The 16,569-nt window shown below is 34.4% G+C and overlaps 1 protein-coding gene across 3 annotated transcripts in view; it reads right to left on the minus strand.

Moving 5' to 3' along the window:
• Window positions 1–8,913: 8,913 nt before the first annotated feature.
• Window positions 8,914–16,569, minus strand: part of GRIK2 (glutamate receptor, ionotropic, kainate 2) — a 960,410-nt gene continuing 952,754 nt past the window's right edge. Inside the window, exons 16-17 of one of the 3 annotated variants that reach the window (XM_006865838.1) lie at window positions 12,765–12,899; window positions 8,914–10,655 (exon numbers count right to left, since the gene is read on the minus strand). In XM_006865838.1, the coding sequence (XP_006865900.1) occupies window positions 12,780–12,899 (120 nt within the window). In that variant the 3' untranslated portion in view covers window positions 8,914–10,655; window positions 12,765–12,779. Of the gene's footprint in view, window positions 10,656–12,764; window positions 12,900–14,310; window positions 14,398–16,569 lie in introns of all 3 variants that reach the window. The other 2 variants (XM_006865839.1, XM_006865837.1) reach the window with 2 other exon arrangements.

The following is a 16,569-nucleotide window of genomic DNA, read 5'->3' on the forward strand; positions in this document are numbered from 1 at the left end:
TTCCTAAGCAAAAGTTAAAACAAAACAAACAAAATTTTGACAAGACCAAGAATTGGGGAGGGATTGGATTTTCAGGTTCTCTTTTATATTGATGGTATAGGTTCTGATTGTACAGTGACTTTGGCAGTGTTGTAGAGTAGAACATCAGCATGCCCTAAGGCTCATGGTATAGATGGCCCTGGTAAGATTTAAACACATGACCCTGTACTGGAAACCCTATATAGAGTCACTATGAGTTAGAACTGACTTGATAACACTTAACAACAACAACAACAACAAAATACAAACAGTAGATTGATTTTTTTTATCCTAAGGGAAATATCTTAATACCCTCTGACTGGAGAACATGTGAATACATTATAATATCTTCAGCCAATAGAATATTATATAGCAGTGAAAAATGTGCGCAAGGGATATGGGAGGAAAAACCTTAGTCACATCATTTTAAGTAAAAAGTGAAAGATTCAGAAGACATATTCCTTCTCTATATGGATATCTCTTTCTTTGTAAATTTCTCATTATACTGTGCATTGTCCAGAGGCAAGCAGAGGGGTGAAAAAGTCCTGGTGGTACAATGGCTAAGCGCTTGGCTGTTAACTGAAAAGTTGTCTGGTCAAACCCACCCAGTGGCTCTATAAGAGAAAAAGATCTGAAAATCTGCTCCCATAATGATCACAGTCTAGAAAATGCTATTGAGCAGTGGTATTGTTGTTAAGTGCTGTTAAGTCAGTTCTGACCCATAACGAACCTGTATAGGGTTTCTGAGGAATGGTTGGTGAGCTTGAACTGCCAACTTTGCAGTTCAAACCAATTTTATTGTCCAGCGCATTAACCCATAGTGGCACACCAGGATTCCTTATGGAGCAGTAGTACTCTCTATGTATTGGAATCAGCTTGGCAGTAGCTAGCTACAATACGAACACAGAAAAAACATAGGAATGTCATGGACACAATATAAATATGGGAGCAAAAGAAGTGTCAGTACAAATGAGGAAATGGAAAAGAAGAAAATACAAAGCTTTTATTGAGAGATGGCAATTTCAGAGTTTGATACCTGGAGGTGAGCTATTATTCCTATGGCACTGAAGGAAAGATGAGGCTAGATAAATATAGGTTACTACGAATCGGGCTGCGAACCTTAAGGTCAGCAGTTCGAAACTACCAGTTGTTGCGTGGGAGAAAAATGAGGCTTTCTGCTCCCGTGAAGGTTTACAGCCTCGGAAACCCTGAACAGGGTCACTATGGATCGGAACCAAATTCACTGCACACAACAACAACATCATAATCTTAGTTGGGCTGTCAATCAAAAAGTTCAGGTTGTCAATTGAAACCCACCAGCTGCTCCATAGGAGAAGGATGAGGTTGCTCCCGTAATGATTTACAGTCTTGGAAACCATATATAAGAAGATGACTATGAGTTGGGATTAACTTGATGGTACTTGGTGGGTAATATAGCCTTGGAGAACAGGTAATACATGATTCTTTTTGAGTCATTATTGGAGATGGGATTTTTGTTTGTTTTGTTGCTAGAAAGTAAAAAACAAAATCTGCGTCTCCTTTATATCAACATATGTCATAGTCTAAGAGATCTTGTCTGAAAACACTATAATAATGTATAGCTATGTAATGGTTAATTCCTATTGTCAACTTGCCCAGTTGTTGGGTCAAACACTAGATATTGCTGTGAGGACATTATGCTCATGTGAGTAAAACTGACAATCACTTGACTCTAAAGAGATAACCCTTGATAAGGTGGGTGAGCATCGTACAACCCATTGAAAATCTGAAGATTAAAAGAAAACAAAACAAAAATTTTAAAAACTCAGGTTTCTAAGAGCATAAGAAATTCTTCCTCAAGACTGTAACACTGATAACCTGCTAGAGTTATCAGCCTGCTACCTGGCCTACAGATTTAGGACATAAAACTACAGAAGTTTCCTGCCTAACCTATGGATTTAGGGTTTGCCAACCACCACAACGATGAATGCAACATCATTCCTTTTCAATTTGTCATTCCCTGCATAGTAAACCATGTGGTTGTCAGATTCAAAATGGCCAATACCAGTCCATTTCAGCTCACTAATGCCTAAAATATCGATGTTTATGCGTTCCATTTCATTTTTGACAACTTCCAATTTTCCCAGATTCATACTTCATACAGTCCATGTTCCAATTTTTCATGGATGTTTACAGCTGTTTCTCTTCATTTTGATCTGTGGCCCATCAGCAAATGAAGGTTCTGTGAGCTTTTCTCCCCCGAGCTTAACTCTATTCACATCATCATGGTCAACCCTATTTTGAGGAGCCATTTTTTTCCCCAGTTGCATTCTGAGTGCCTTCCCACCTTCCTGTCCTGTATCTGATGATGTTTCTCTGCTATTCATAGAGTTTTCAGTGACCAGAGATTTGGAAGTAGTTTGTCACCTTTCTTCGTAGTCTGTCTTTGTTTGGAAGCTCATCTGAAACCTGTCCACCATGGGTGACCATGCTGGTTATTTAAAATACTGGTGGCAGAGCCCTCAGAATCACAGCAACTCAAACTACCACAGCACGACAGACAGATGAGTGGTGGCCATTTGGTTTTACGTCTATACTGTTTCTTTAAATTTCGATGTCAATCTTGATACAATCCTGATAAAATCAAGATACAATGAAGATGCTCTCTCCTAATCCTATGAATCCTGATACAATCAAGATATGCTCTCCCAAGATGAGAAGCTGGGTTCTATGAAGAAAAATGTGGCATCAGGATTGGAGGAAGACTCATTAACAACCTGAGATATGCAGATGATACAACCTTGCTTGCTGAAAGTGAAGAAGACTTGAAACATTTACTTATGAAGATCAAAGAGCACAGCCTTCGATATGAATTGCATCTCAATGTCAAGCAAACAGAAATCCTCACCACTGGCCAATAAGCAACATTCTTATCAATGGAGAAAAGATTGAAGTTGTCAAGGACTTCATTCTTCTTGGATCAACTATCAACACTCACGGAAGCAGCAGTCAAGAGATCAGATGACGTATTTCTTTGGGCAAATCTGCTGCACAGGAACTTTTTTTTAAATTATTGAAGAGCAGAGATGTCAGCTTGAGGACTAAGGTGCACCTGACCCAAGCCATGGTATTTTCAATAGCCTCATATGGATGTGAAAGCTGGACAGTGAATAAGGAAGATCATAGAAGAATTGATACCTTTGAGTTGTGGTGTTGGAGGAGAATACTGAAAGTGCCATGGATTGCCAAAAGAACCAATAGATCTGTTTTAGAAGTGCAGCCAGAGTGCTCCTTGGAGGCCAAGATGGCTAAGTTTCATCTCTCATACTTTGGACATATTGTCCGGAGGAAACAGTCGCTGGAGAAGGATGTCATGCTGGGTAAGATGGTGGGTCAGAGAAAAAGAGGAAGACCCCTAATGAGATGAATTGGCCAGGTGACATCATTGATGGACTCAAGTGTGCCAGCGGTAGTGAGGTTGGCCCAGGATCGGATATTGTTTCGTTCTGCTGTGCATGGGGTCACTATGAGTCGGTTCTGACTCGATGGCACCTGACAACAACAACAACAACCACCACAACAGTCTTAGCCAATTCAATTGCCAAAGCAGTGGGACATCATCGTTTTTTCACAGACAGGGAAGTCTAATCTTCAGTAGAGAGTTTATGAAAAGACACATAGGGCATCTGTACACCTTCCAACCAGACTGAAATAGCAGACTAGGAAGAAAGAGTGACAAACTACTTCCGAATCGCTAGTCACTGAAAACTCTATGCATAGCAGAGAAATAGCAAATGAGCTGGAGAAAATTCATGAGCTATTGTGATCTCCTCATTCTGAAATTCCTCTTAAAGCTAGCTTTCTCAGCAGGAGGTGGTTTTTCCTTTTGAATTGTTTATGTTTCTCTATATAAATAGAGATTGGAATTGCTTTTATACATTTTCACAGGAAATGGTGCTACACATGAACTAGGTGTCCTATGCCAGTATTGGCCACTCTAGACTCGTTTTTAAGCTTCCTTATTGTACAGAATGTCAAGGTCCAAGTAATGTAGATGTCTATGTTACTCATTACTATAATGGGAAGATTGAGATAAGAACCTTGCTACATAAAATGGACTAAATTTGGTTAGTGAAGATTTCAAAACACAAATGCCAACGCACTCCATTCAGTATAATAAACTGCTTGGTGTTCCAAGAGAATATGACACTGACATCTGTCATATTTCCAGGGCCCAAAGTGATCTGGTCCAAGGTAACAATAGAAACTTCTCACATGTACTCCTTAGATTTTTGATGTAGATATTACTTTTCCTTCTGGAAGTCATGGTTGGCCACTTAAGCACCTTCCTGTACAAAGAATTGGAGAACTTCCCTATTTTCCTGCTGTAGAACTTAGGGTTCCAGATACTGAGTTAGGAAAATGATTTATGGGACCCTTAGTAGGTGGCATGGAAAAATATAGAAATTTTTGAAATCATCTTATTTTCTGTCCATGTTTCTCTATCTCATTTTCAAACCCACCCTCCTTACTCAACAATCAAAATTTAGAGGGAATGAAGGTTAATCTTAAGAAATCCTGGTAGCGTAGTGGATTCTGAGTTGGTTACTAACTGAGAGGTCAGCAGAGCAACTGTTTTCAGTGGCTCCATGGGAGAAAGATGAGGTTTTCTACTCCTGTAAATGTTTCTTGCCTTGGAAACCCTATACAGGATCGCTATAAGCGAGAACCAGCTCAGTGGCACACAGCTACCACTAAGGTTAGCCTTAGATCCTCATCTTTTCTTTTTGTGCAATCTTGTTTACATTCATTGCTTCAATCACTTCTCTAAGATGCTGATTTTAATATTTATGCACACAGCTCAGACTTTTATCTCTAACTCTCACATGTATAGTCAATTCCCTACAATACATCTCCACTTGGATAATTCAGAAACATCTTCAGTTGTTTGTTTCAAAAACTAAATGTCGCCTATTCCTCACAAATCCAAAAATTTCCTCAGCTTTCTTCTATTTCTATTTCATTTGACGTCAACATCACTTGGGAAAGCCATAAATCTAGTACAGATTTTCAAAGCATAGATGACATTACTAATTCTCACCAATCGGGTTTTCCTCTCGTTTCATACTGCACCAATTTACAGCACTTAGAAGCCCTGGCAGCAGATCTTTAAGACTGGGTTCTACCAAAGAGTTGTCAGGTGCCCAAGGAGGAAGCTTCATGTTATGATGGGGAGGAGGATCATACAAGAATGAAGTAACCTGGATTAGGAATCACCAAACACATTAAAGCAACAATAACAGCAAAAAGATATCACAACAGAATTTTCAAGAATAAGATGTAAACCATCATTATGATTAGCTGCTATGATGTCATTGTTGCTTATTATTGTTAATTCCTATTGAGTTTATTCTGATTCGTAATGACCTCATGTGTGCAGAATAGAACTGCACCATAGAGTTTTTAAGGCTGTGACTTTATGGAAACATATCACAAAGCTTTCATTCAAAGTCCTCTGGATGAGTTTGAACAGCCAACTTTTCAGTAGTAGTCCACAGAGTAACCATTTGTGCCACAAAGGAACTCTTATTGTAATTAAATCTAGCCTATCCTAATACACATAGTATTTTACCATTTTGTCATTTGATCTGGGCTTAGCATCTGTAAGACTAAACTCTTTAACGTCCATCAGTAGTTTCTGTATCTATAAAATGATGATAATAGTCCTTGCCTCATATGGTGGTTAAGGGAATTAAAGAAGATAATTTTTGTAAAGCACTCATTATAATTTAATTGTATATAAATTGTATATAAATGTTCCCACATTTATTCTGGCAACTGCTTTATCCATTCTCCAAATTGCAGACTGAGTGGCCTTTTCAAAGTGCAGATCTTATCCAAGATCTTATCTTAACCTTCCTGTGACTTAAACCATTTATAAGGGTTCCTATTGATTTTTGGATAAAGCTCAAATTGCCTATACAACTTTGCTAAATTCTGACCATTCGTTATATTCTAATGCAGTTTTCGATTATGTATCTCCACGCCTTCGTTGTGTTCCAGCAACAGCAGCTTTTTCTTCTACTTAAAGATTCTTCTGGATACTTTGTCATATGTTTGTAAAATGGCAAAATGTTTTCCTTCTCTGTTTCTGTCTGTCTGTCTCTCCTGAGTACCTGGTTCTCATGTTGTTGTTAAGTGCCGTCAAGTTGGTTTCGACCCATAATGACGCTGAACAGGTTTTCCGAGGCTGTAAATCTTTACAGGAGCAGTACGCCTCATCTTTCTCCCGCTGAGAGGCTTGTAATTTCAAACTGCTGACCTTGCGGTTCGCAGCCCGATTCGTAACCACTATGCTACCAGAGCTCCTGGTTCTCATACTTCAGTATAAATGTAACCTCTTCAAGAAAGTTTGACCCACTCCTCTAATCTAAATAATATTATGTAAAGATTATAGTCAAGAAAAGTCTATGAAGCACTTCTACTCTGTAACACACGGGATCACCACTAGACTAGACTAGAGAGCAACAGGTCTTAACCGGTTAGAGAAGGAACAAGACCTCTTTTACATTCTTTTTTTTTTTATATATCCTCCTGGTGGGACTTTGTATATAATTCCTGAAGCTCCAGCAACTCTTCTAAACCTTAAGACAATCTTGGAAACAAAAGGTGAGATACGACCTAAAAATTCCAAATAGTTATTGAACAAACATAATCACAAATGCAGTATGTCTTTTTTCTTCTCCTTTCAACTTCAGAATTTTGGTCAAGATGAATGGAACACAGAGTAGATTTTTTAATTAATTTAACACTATTGGATTAGATATTATTTATAAACTCCACAGATTGAATTTAATGTTAAATATATTACTAATTAAGAGTGTTTTTTGCAAGTATAATAATATGGAAGCCCAATTGAAAATGTAGGGAAGGAGTAATTCCCCTTGGAAAGAAACAGAACTATATGTGTTTAAAATCACTTTTAAATTAGGTTCATAATAAATTTGAAAGCAGTGTACAGTGTAAAGTAATACATTAAAGATTCTTAAAATATTACAATTCAACATTGTTCTCTAAGAAAATATTCCTTATCTACACTGTAACACATGTTTCTTGAGCTTTGTAAAATCAGAATTGGAGTGTTTTGAATTAGACCTAAGCCTTAATTGTACAAATTACATTGCTTTCCAAATTTAGCATAAGTTGATATGTACTACAACGAAAATCTATTTCATAAATAAATGTTCATAAGCTTCACTTTATAAAATATTTTTGTTAAAGCATATTCATTTTATTATTGTGAAAATATTCCTTATATAAAAAGAGTCAGGAAAAAATTGATAAGAAGAAAGTGGAAATATTATACCCTTTCCAATTATAATGAGGATTTTATTAGAATTAAGACTAGGACCTTCTATATGTAGAAACATTTAATGATGAGGGATATATCTTGGATATAATATTTTGACAATAATTCAGAAACCTTTTGCAAATAGATAAAAAATAAATACTCTATGATTTACAAGCATAGTGGTTCTGAATCCGGCTGCTAATCTCACGGTCAGTGGTTCGAAACTACCAGCTTTTCCGCAGGAGAAAGATGAGGCTTTCTGCTCCCGTAAAGATTTACAGCCTCAGAAACCCTGTACAGGGTCACTATGAGTCAGAACTTACTTCATGGCACATAACAACAACATATTACTTACAAAGGTAAGCTACAGGAGGTTTTTTAATACTCTTTCAAATTAATTAACTACAATAACTGTAAGTCAAAAATTATTGTTTCCTGAATACTCAAAAATGAAATATTTCCTATTTTATTAGTTTAACAACATGAAGAATTGAAATTTAAAAATTGCTTTAAAATCTGATTGGAAGCTAAGTTACAAAAGGTTAGTGTTATTTAAAAATCTCTTCATGAGTAATTTGAGGTTGTTTTTGTGTTGTAAGGTGGCCTTGACTTGGGTCTGACTCATTGCAACACCTTATAAAACAAAGCAGGCCCCTCTGGCTCCTGTACCATCCTGACAACCTTTGATATGCTCAAGACTTATTGTAGCCACTGTGTCAATCCATCTCCTGGAGAGTCTTCCTCTTTTTTGCTGACTGTCTGCTTTACCAAGCATAATATCTTTTGCCAGGGATAACATGTCTGAAGTATGTGCTGAGATTTTTTTAGTCGTGATTTTGTAACTCTCTAAAATTGAATTTGAGGGCACAATTATCATTGAGATACATTTTTAATGAAAATAATCTGACACTAGAAATTCTGAAAATATTTGGACATTTAACTTTTAATTTAATTTAGATATTAGCTATTTGTACAACTTGTGTACATATAAGGAAATGTTTCACAGAGCTTCTTTTTCTTTGTTTTTTTGTCAGGGTTTGTTTACAATGGGCACTTTTTTTATTAGTAAAGTATATCATTTCCGATAAAGATTCTCTTAGAATACTAATATGTAAACCACATCATTACTAAGCATTGATATTGAGCCTACATTTTTCTTCTTCTTTGCTTAACTGCACTGAATTATCAATGTACAAGGAATTCTTAAATTGTATATGAGTTGAGTTTCAAATATGTATCAGAGATGACCATGCAGTCTTACACACCTTATACAGTAGTTAGTATCCACTTATTAAAGACTATAACTGTCAACATAATAACTCTTTTCCCCATATTTAGGCTATCAACCTAAAAGTCAAATTATATTGCCCAATCTAATCTTTTCTAGGTCATATTAGCTCACCCCCACCCCAGCTTTTCTTCTTTGTTCTTTTTCCCAGGTGATTGGAACTGTCCATCCTTGAGGACCTAGAAAGATTCAAGGTGTGTGCTTCCCATAGTACAAAGATAAAGCAGAGCATTTATGCATTCATGTACAGATACAAAATAAAAATAAAAGTCAAAGCTGAAAGTAAAATGGACATAATTTTAATGATTTTTTTTTAAATTTTGTGCATTGGATTTCAAACAGCAAACTGTGTGCACTCAACTGTTATCACAATGTTGTCAAGAGATCTGTGTCTTTTACCATTTTACACACAATTGTTCGTTACAGTATGTTATCAGCCTCTTGGAAACCAGGGGTGTGGCATGGTAAGCAGTGGTGGTAGTGCACCTAGCTTTTATATTATCTAACTTGAAAATATTTCTCTTCTATGATTCCTTTTTCTTGATAAAAATAGTTTTCACCAAACGTTGGTGGTGCACACGCACTACCATTCATGCTTGACATCACACCCCTGACCGGAACACATGTTCTTGTTCTTATTTTGTTGATAAAAAGTATTACAAAAATTTCCATACAAAAACTATTTTATAGAAATCTTGCATTTCCACAAATAAACCTGAACATTTTTTTTTTTTTTTGGAAAAAAACTGCTCAAGGATTTTGTTCATTTAACACTGTGACTGTATTGATAAATGCAGTCCACTTCAAAGTTCTCAGCTCATACTTTTCTATAGATGACCAGTTCCCTTTCTCTGATCTCCAAGATCTGCCCAGGCTCCATCAAGTTCATTTATGGCAGGAACGAGGGTTTTGATTGACACATCTTAATGTTGGAATGAAAGTTTCAGTCTTCCACATAACTGTCAATACTTGACCCTTTTATACAATTTATGACAATGATTGCAAAATATCCTTTTTAACTCAAAATCACTGAACCAACTGCTGCTTTCTTTTTCTTATTCTTATTCTTATTCTTGGGGTAGGGTTGGTGAAATGCTGTTGGGGGAGGCAGGGAATTGACAGGGATCTAGTAGAGTTGCTTTTTAAAGCTCCTGTGTTGATGAACTTAAGGAAAAACATTATTGCCTTGGTAATTGACATTTCTATTTCAATCAATGACACAGACTGTCAAAAACAACAAAAATAAAACTCATGATGATCTGTTTTATATTCCACTTGCCATGAAATCCAGATTCGTTTTGCATTACAATTTTTTTCACATCCTATGAACACATACTGTCTATTCAGATGACCATTATACTGAGTAGTTGGGAGCTAGTAATATCATTACCTCTATCATCTGGGAGTTCAGAAGACTGCACTGTTTCTTGTAACACTACAGTTTTTGCTGATTCCAAGTATCTTTTTCGTAATGAATCTTTTATTTGTTACCTTGTTGGGCATTGATATTTCATCTCCTGGCAACAGTTGGACTTCAAAAACAACATGTAAATTCTCACCGGACTGCATTTGAAACCAGCCATAAAATGCGCATGTGACATTCACTCAGAAGAAGGGAGGAACCCATGATAAACAGTGTAACCCCGTGTAACTTGATTGATCCATGATGCTTGTAAATCAAGTCTGATCATTGCAACTGCTTAGATCACAAAGTCTCTAGTTCATAGACACAGCGGCATGAGATAACTCATTTTTATTTTGCACAGGTTGCATATTTCCACAGGAAACATTCTCGCTAAATTGTTTGAAAAAAAAAAGACGACAGTTTGTGCTTGGGTGTTTGGCCTCCCAGCTTTATGCCATGGTTTCTTTACCTGGTAACCTTCTGTCGTTAAATGTGTGCATGTTGATAACTTCTTCAGTTTTCACAATAACAGGGGCCTGTGGCTTGTGTTTTAATCGACGCTGGCACTTGAGGGACATCCTCAGTTCTTCAACCATGGCACTACAGAAGGACCTCTATAGAAGAACAGAGAAATTGGAGTTTTACAAAATTGATAGGCTATCACTCTTTCAAAATAATATTAAAATAATTCTCAACACTCTGATCAACATAGTAGCCTTGAGATTTGAAAAAATAATTACAAAAGTTAAAGGAAATTATTACACTTTTAATATACAACACACAATAGTCAAATGTTATCAAGGTGGGCTGGTTTAAAGAAACTCTTTGATCCCAAGATGAGCTTCTGACTATTGATACATATATTACATGTATATTGAATAAGATTTTCATATGACATTCTATCTCATAGATTAGCATTATAGGATAGGATCTACCATAACATTTAAATACACACACATGCACATATAAATCTTTAGCCAGAAAGCCACTTTTTATATTAAAAACAGATTAGAAGAAATACAACACTATTTAGACATACAGATTTCCTTTAAACATAGACTTTTCTGAGGATCTCAAAACAAAACAAAAATAGCACTCATACAGTTAGACAGAAAAAAAGAATGTGTATAATTTCTGATGTTTCATTACATCTTTTTTGTCATTACACCTAAAAAGCATTCATGAAGATTAGAAATGTGATTTAATCATAAAATGTCACATTTTACTGTGTTCAAAAGCCTGAAAACTGGTAAATAACCTATCCTGTGAGGATAAAAAATCACCTTAGATCATTAATTCCCATTTCACTGGAAATAAACTTATTAAAAATTCTATCCAGAGCTAATTGTTTCACACTCTGCAAGATTCATTTTACAGAGTCACATTCATGAAACAAAATATGGGTATTCATTCCGAAACTGATTGAAATAAAATGTTAGCTGCTTTTAAACAAGATTCATAAACCAATTGTGTATTGTATGGAAACTTAGATGGTCTAAGGCTTAGACTGCTTCTGCACAAGATTTAAAAATGTAGAGAACAAGCAAAGATGTAGACAAGTATGAAAATTTTACACAGTTACAAAAAGAGATGTGGAAACATAATGAAATAAACCGATGCAAATATGCAGGGAATTGACTTCATTTTTGCTTTATGTGTTATTGCTTTGTTATTTATCAACTAGGGCTAATTCCTAGAAAATCCTGGATAAACATATCTAATACCTTACATATAATATGCTTAAGTATTTAATATTCAAACTATGTCATGACATTCAAAATAATACTTTAAATTAAGCTTCTTTGTGACTGAGGAACTGATTCAGAGAAAAGGAAGGTCATTTTCTGCATCATGTGTCAGTGGCACAGAGTTAAGTGATTTTTGAGCCTGATCTAGCACCTTTATGGTTCCATTAATGGTTTCCATCATTAGTTTTTCGAATTTTACAACTACCCTCGTCCTTCCCAAAAGACTAACAAATACCACTATAATACATTTCACCAGCAGTTTATTAATAGCAACAATGTCTAAGAAACAGTTCAGATACAAATCTATTTTTCTCATAGCAGCTTTCCATTTTCTTCTCTGCTTGCTTAGTATCTGCTTGAATTTTTTTCATCTTTCATGCACTATATCATCATCCCTGACCTCAGTAGCTAACAATAGTCATTACTTTTATTGTGTTCAGTTTTATTCCCTTGGTAACTTGCATTCATTACCACATATTTCTTCATTCTGGCCTCTAGTTCTTCTATATGTCACACTCACTGAATTACAAAGAGCAGCTATCAAGTTCTCCTGGCATACACTGTATGTATGTGTTCTTTAAATGCTACCTGAATAGACAATAATAAGGACACATGGTCCTAATGTTTTAATTCCGATTTAATATTTCAAATTCATTTGTTAAAATGTTTTATTTTATTTCAAGAATTAGAATCTTAGCAAAATTAATTAGATAAAAGTAATCAAATCAGGAAAAACTTTATCATTTGTTTAATAACATCAATTTAGTAAAAATTTAACTGATTAGCACTTGCAGTGGGGTGATAAATAGAATGCTACATATGACTATCCCATTAGCTACAGAGGAGTTATTGTCATGTAATATTTATTATATGTTAAATTACATGGTTCTGAAATTCATGAGTTATATTTATATTAAAGAAATTATATGACACCTGACAGTCAATGCATGGACACATGTGTTGCTTAATACGTACTATTAGATGTACTTATTAAGAACAAGATGATAATGATGATGAAGATGGTGATGATGACAAAACTGTAGAAATGGAAAAATCTGTCTCCAAAAGGGGGAGAGATACATAGTCTTGAGGCAACTTAGTCTTGATTCTCTGTTGAAACATTTAACAGAAGAATTGATTAGATGATATGACAAAGTCAAACCTTGACTCCAAATGATACTTATAAATGTTAGAGGAGATGAATGATATTGAATTATTTGATATAAACCTAAACTTCAAACCTATGTATTTTCTAAATGTTAAATAATATATAATACTCTATTTTAGCAATCTTAGTGTCCAAGCATTTTGTTGTTTAGTTTGAACAAAAATTATTTAAGAAAATATTAATTAATTTTGTTCCTACTAGAGTGTGGTTTAGCCAGATTATTTTATTTATGAAAATTATTACAAATATATATACACATTCAACTATGTGATAATTCAGTTTTATTTCCTATAAATTAAGGAATAAACTGTATTAAGTAATCTATACTTACCTCAGACTATAAATACAAATATATGAAAGAAACTATTTTAAAGCTTTACATTTATAATACTGAGTAATATAAAGCATACGGTTAAGAACCTGTTCCAATAAAAGGTTAAAATACTTAAAACTTTTATTAAAAATACCTTAAGTAAAATATATTTTAAAATTTAGACAGTATCTCAAAATTATATACATGTAAATCCTCATGATTAACATTCAAAGCTCTATTATTTAAAGGTATGGGAACATTATCATTTTAATCAAGGGATCTTTAGACTTGATTATTTGTTTTCAAATTTACATTTTTATTAGTCTTCTCTAGATAAACTGAATTTTTCCAGCTCTTTTTTGATGTGTAAATGTTACTTTATCTGAAAAATAGTTTTTATCTCAGCTTACTAACAAAGTTACTTTTAGACAGTAGTTTTTCTTCTCACATTAAAAAATATTTGTAATCATGATCACACTATGAAAAAGACTTGGATGTGAGCAAGATTTTAGAATCAGCATGATAGAGTAAAGGAATTTAATATCATAAAGCACTGCTCACAAGTGCAAACACATATTCTTTGTTTTTTGATAACTTTAAAATGAAAATAAGATTATGTCTATTTAAGAATTTAAATGAGATCCTACAGAAATATTTTTGTGAAATATACTTGTTTCCCCATGTTTTATGTTGCTAAAGTTTTTTATACAATAGAGAAAACTGTCTTTCCTACTTCACTTTATCAATGTAATCTTTTAAGGCCTTTTTGCTAGACCATAAATTAAAGCTTTGAAAAATGCAAGTGCGCTTAAAAGAGGAATTCTTCAAATTATAATGAAAAACAGAAAGCAAGAAAAATAGAATGAGAGAGAGACAAGCAAGAAATAATTTTTAAAATAATCACCCCTTTCTAGGGGGTGAAATTCACAAGTTGTTTCATTAAATAAGTTCCTCAGGATGAAAATAACAACAAAAATGTTTCTCCACATTAATATAACAGACTACAAAAAGAAAAAAAGGAAAGGCACAAAGATACTAACCATGAATAAAAACCTCTTTTAGTAAGTTTCAAAAGTTTACTAAACAGTGTCTGGATGGTAGGGTGGCACTAACCAAATAGAAGATTCCTGAAAATGAAAATTTAAATCTTTGAGCTGTTAGCATGTATAATTGCATTTAAATTACTAAAACTCATTAGATATTGTACTGTATTAAATGAGCTACACTATATTTGCATGTCTCTTTCTTGGACCAATAATGGTCTGAACACCATTAAAGTATGATGCTATATTACACTCAAAACTATATTTGGAATGTTTAGTATAATTAGAAAGTACATAAGTAGTCCATAGAATAATGTTTTCAAGAATACCAGTATTATAAAATAATCTATTATTAGCAACATAGCTGTCAAATTTACACATACATTTTTAATTAGAATACAGTGATATGAAAATTCTTAGAGAAGCACAGAAGGTTTTATAAAATACTAAAAATCTAGTTGAAACCATGGTTCATACTGAACACTAACATAACAAAACTTCACTTTTAAGTTTAAATCATTATACTTAGCAATGTTTTTTAAAAAACAACTGATGAAAACTGACCAGTTTACTTTTATAACTTTTAATGCAATCACTTTCATGTTAAACATATGTATACATATTTCATCCTAAGGAGCAATAATCATAGAATTGTTGTCAAGTGCCATCAGGGTCAAACTGACCCTTGCTGTCCAGTGCATTAACCCACCAGGACTTCATTTAAACCATATCTGTAGTTTAGTATTTACTTACAAGGAGGAAACTGTCTTTTATGTGTCTTAATCTTGGAGAATATAAAAACAAAAGAATGCTCACCAAAAATTAATTCAAGCTAATGTCCCACTATTTATATGTATTTGATACTTAAAGCCCTGCAAAAATATCTGTAGAGTCCTGGTTAATGCGCTGAACTGCAATGTCCGTTTGAACTGCAGGGTCGGTGGTTCAAGCTCACCAGAAGCTCTTCAGAGTCGCTATGAGTCGGAACCGGCCCGCCAGCACTTAACAACAACAAAAATGTATCTGTAAGGTGCTTTTATCAGATTTTGTTGTATAATTTTCTAGTCCATAGTAACCAAACTGTATTAATTTGTTTTCCATTTAAATTAATTGATAACTGATTATGGAAACCTAGCCCATTCTGAGACTCTTTCCTAATTAATTTCTGACTCTGAAGTCAAGTTTTCTATTTAAAGCCATGCACATAACCAAACACATAACTAATGCTATTATAGCTAAGACAGTAACCCTAGTATCTTGCTTCCATTCCACGATCCCTTCATTGATTAAGATCCTGCTTTTTTAGCAGATGATCCTCAACTAAGCCTTTTTCCTGTAATCTATTCTGGCCCTGCGGGTTAATGCCCTGGGTTTCAAGGTGGGTCTGAACCTCAAGGTCGTTGGCTCAACCTCACCTGCCACTCCTTGGAAACCCTTTGCAAGGTCGCTATGAGTCAGAACTGACTCCACAGTACTTAACAATAATTTAACAATTCTTAATAAGGAATCCTGGTGTGGCGCTGTTGGTTAAAACACTGGACTGCAAGGTCGGTTTGAGCCAGCAAGTCAGTGATTCAGACTCACCAGCCACTCCTTGGAAAAATACAGGGTCGCTATGAGTCAGGACCAACTCCATGGCACTTCACAACAACATTCTTAATAAATGTTTATTTTTGAATGTTAAATAATAAAGCAGACAGGTACAATTTATGGGGGGAAAAATAAATGCATTTCTTTTCCACTTAGTAAAATTAACAAAGAATGCTAGGCTTCAATTTAGATTATTTCAGTGATAAACATATAATCAGAGATTAAAATATTGTCAGAAATAGTTGCCAAATATCCTCATAATGCATTTTTCAAATACAATAAGACAGAAAAAAATGGAGCATCGTTATACATTTCTACACATCCCATTCTTAAACTTCAGAAATCAATAAATAAGGTCTGACAAGCTTCAACACCATTTTCATCAATACAACTGTGAAGTGCATTTTAAGAAAAAGTCATGTTAATCATCACATTCTTGCTTGTAGTCTAAGTGATACAATTTTTCAAAGTATGTATACATATACATAACCAAATAACTAATGCTTAATTCCAGGAAATCACTTTTTCCCTTCAGGCCAACAGTTAAAATATATTAGCTGTAGAAATAATAATATGATATAGCAACAGTTGCTTACTACATGCTGGGTGCACACAAAAAGCTTTATGTATAGTAACTTTTAATTCTTACAACAATTTTGTTTTTGG

The sequence above is a fragment of the Chrysochloris asiatica genome, unplaced genomic scaffold (assembly GCF_000296735.1).
Source record: "Chrysochloris asiatica unplaced genomic scaffold, ChrAsi1.0 scaffold00084, whole genome shotgun sequence".
In the NCBI taxonomy this organism is placed as follows: domain Eukaryota; kingdom Metazoa; phylum Chordata; class Mammalia; order Afrosoricida; family Chrysochloridae; genus Chrysochloris; species Chrysochloris asiatica.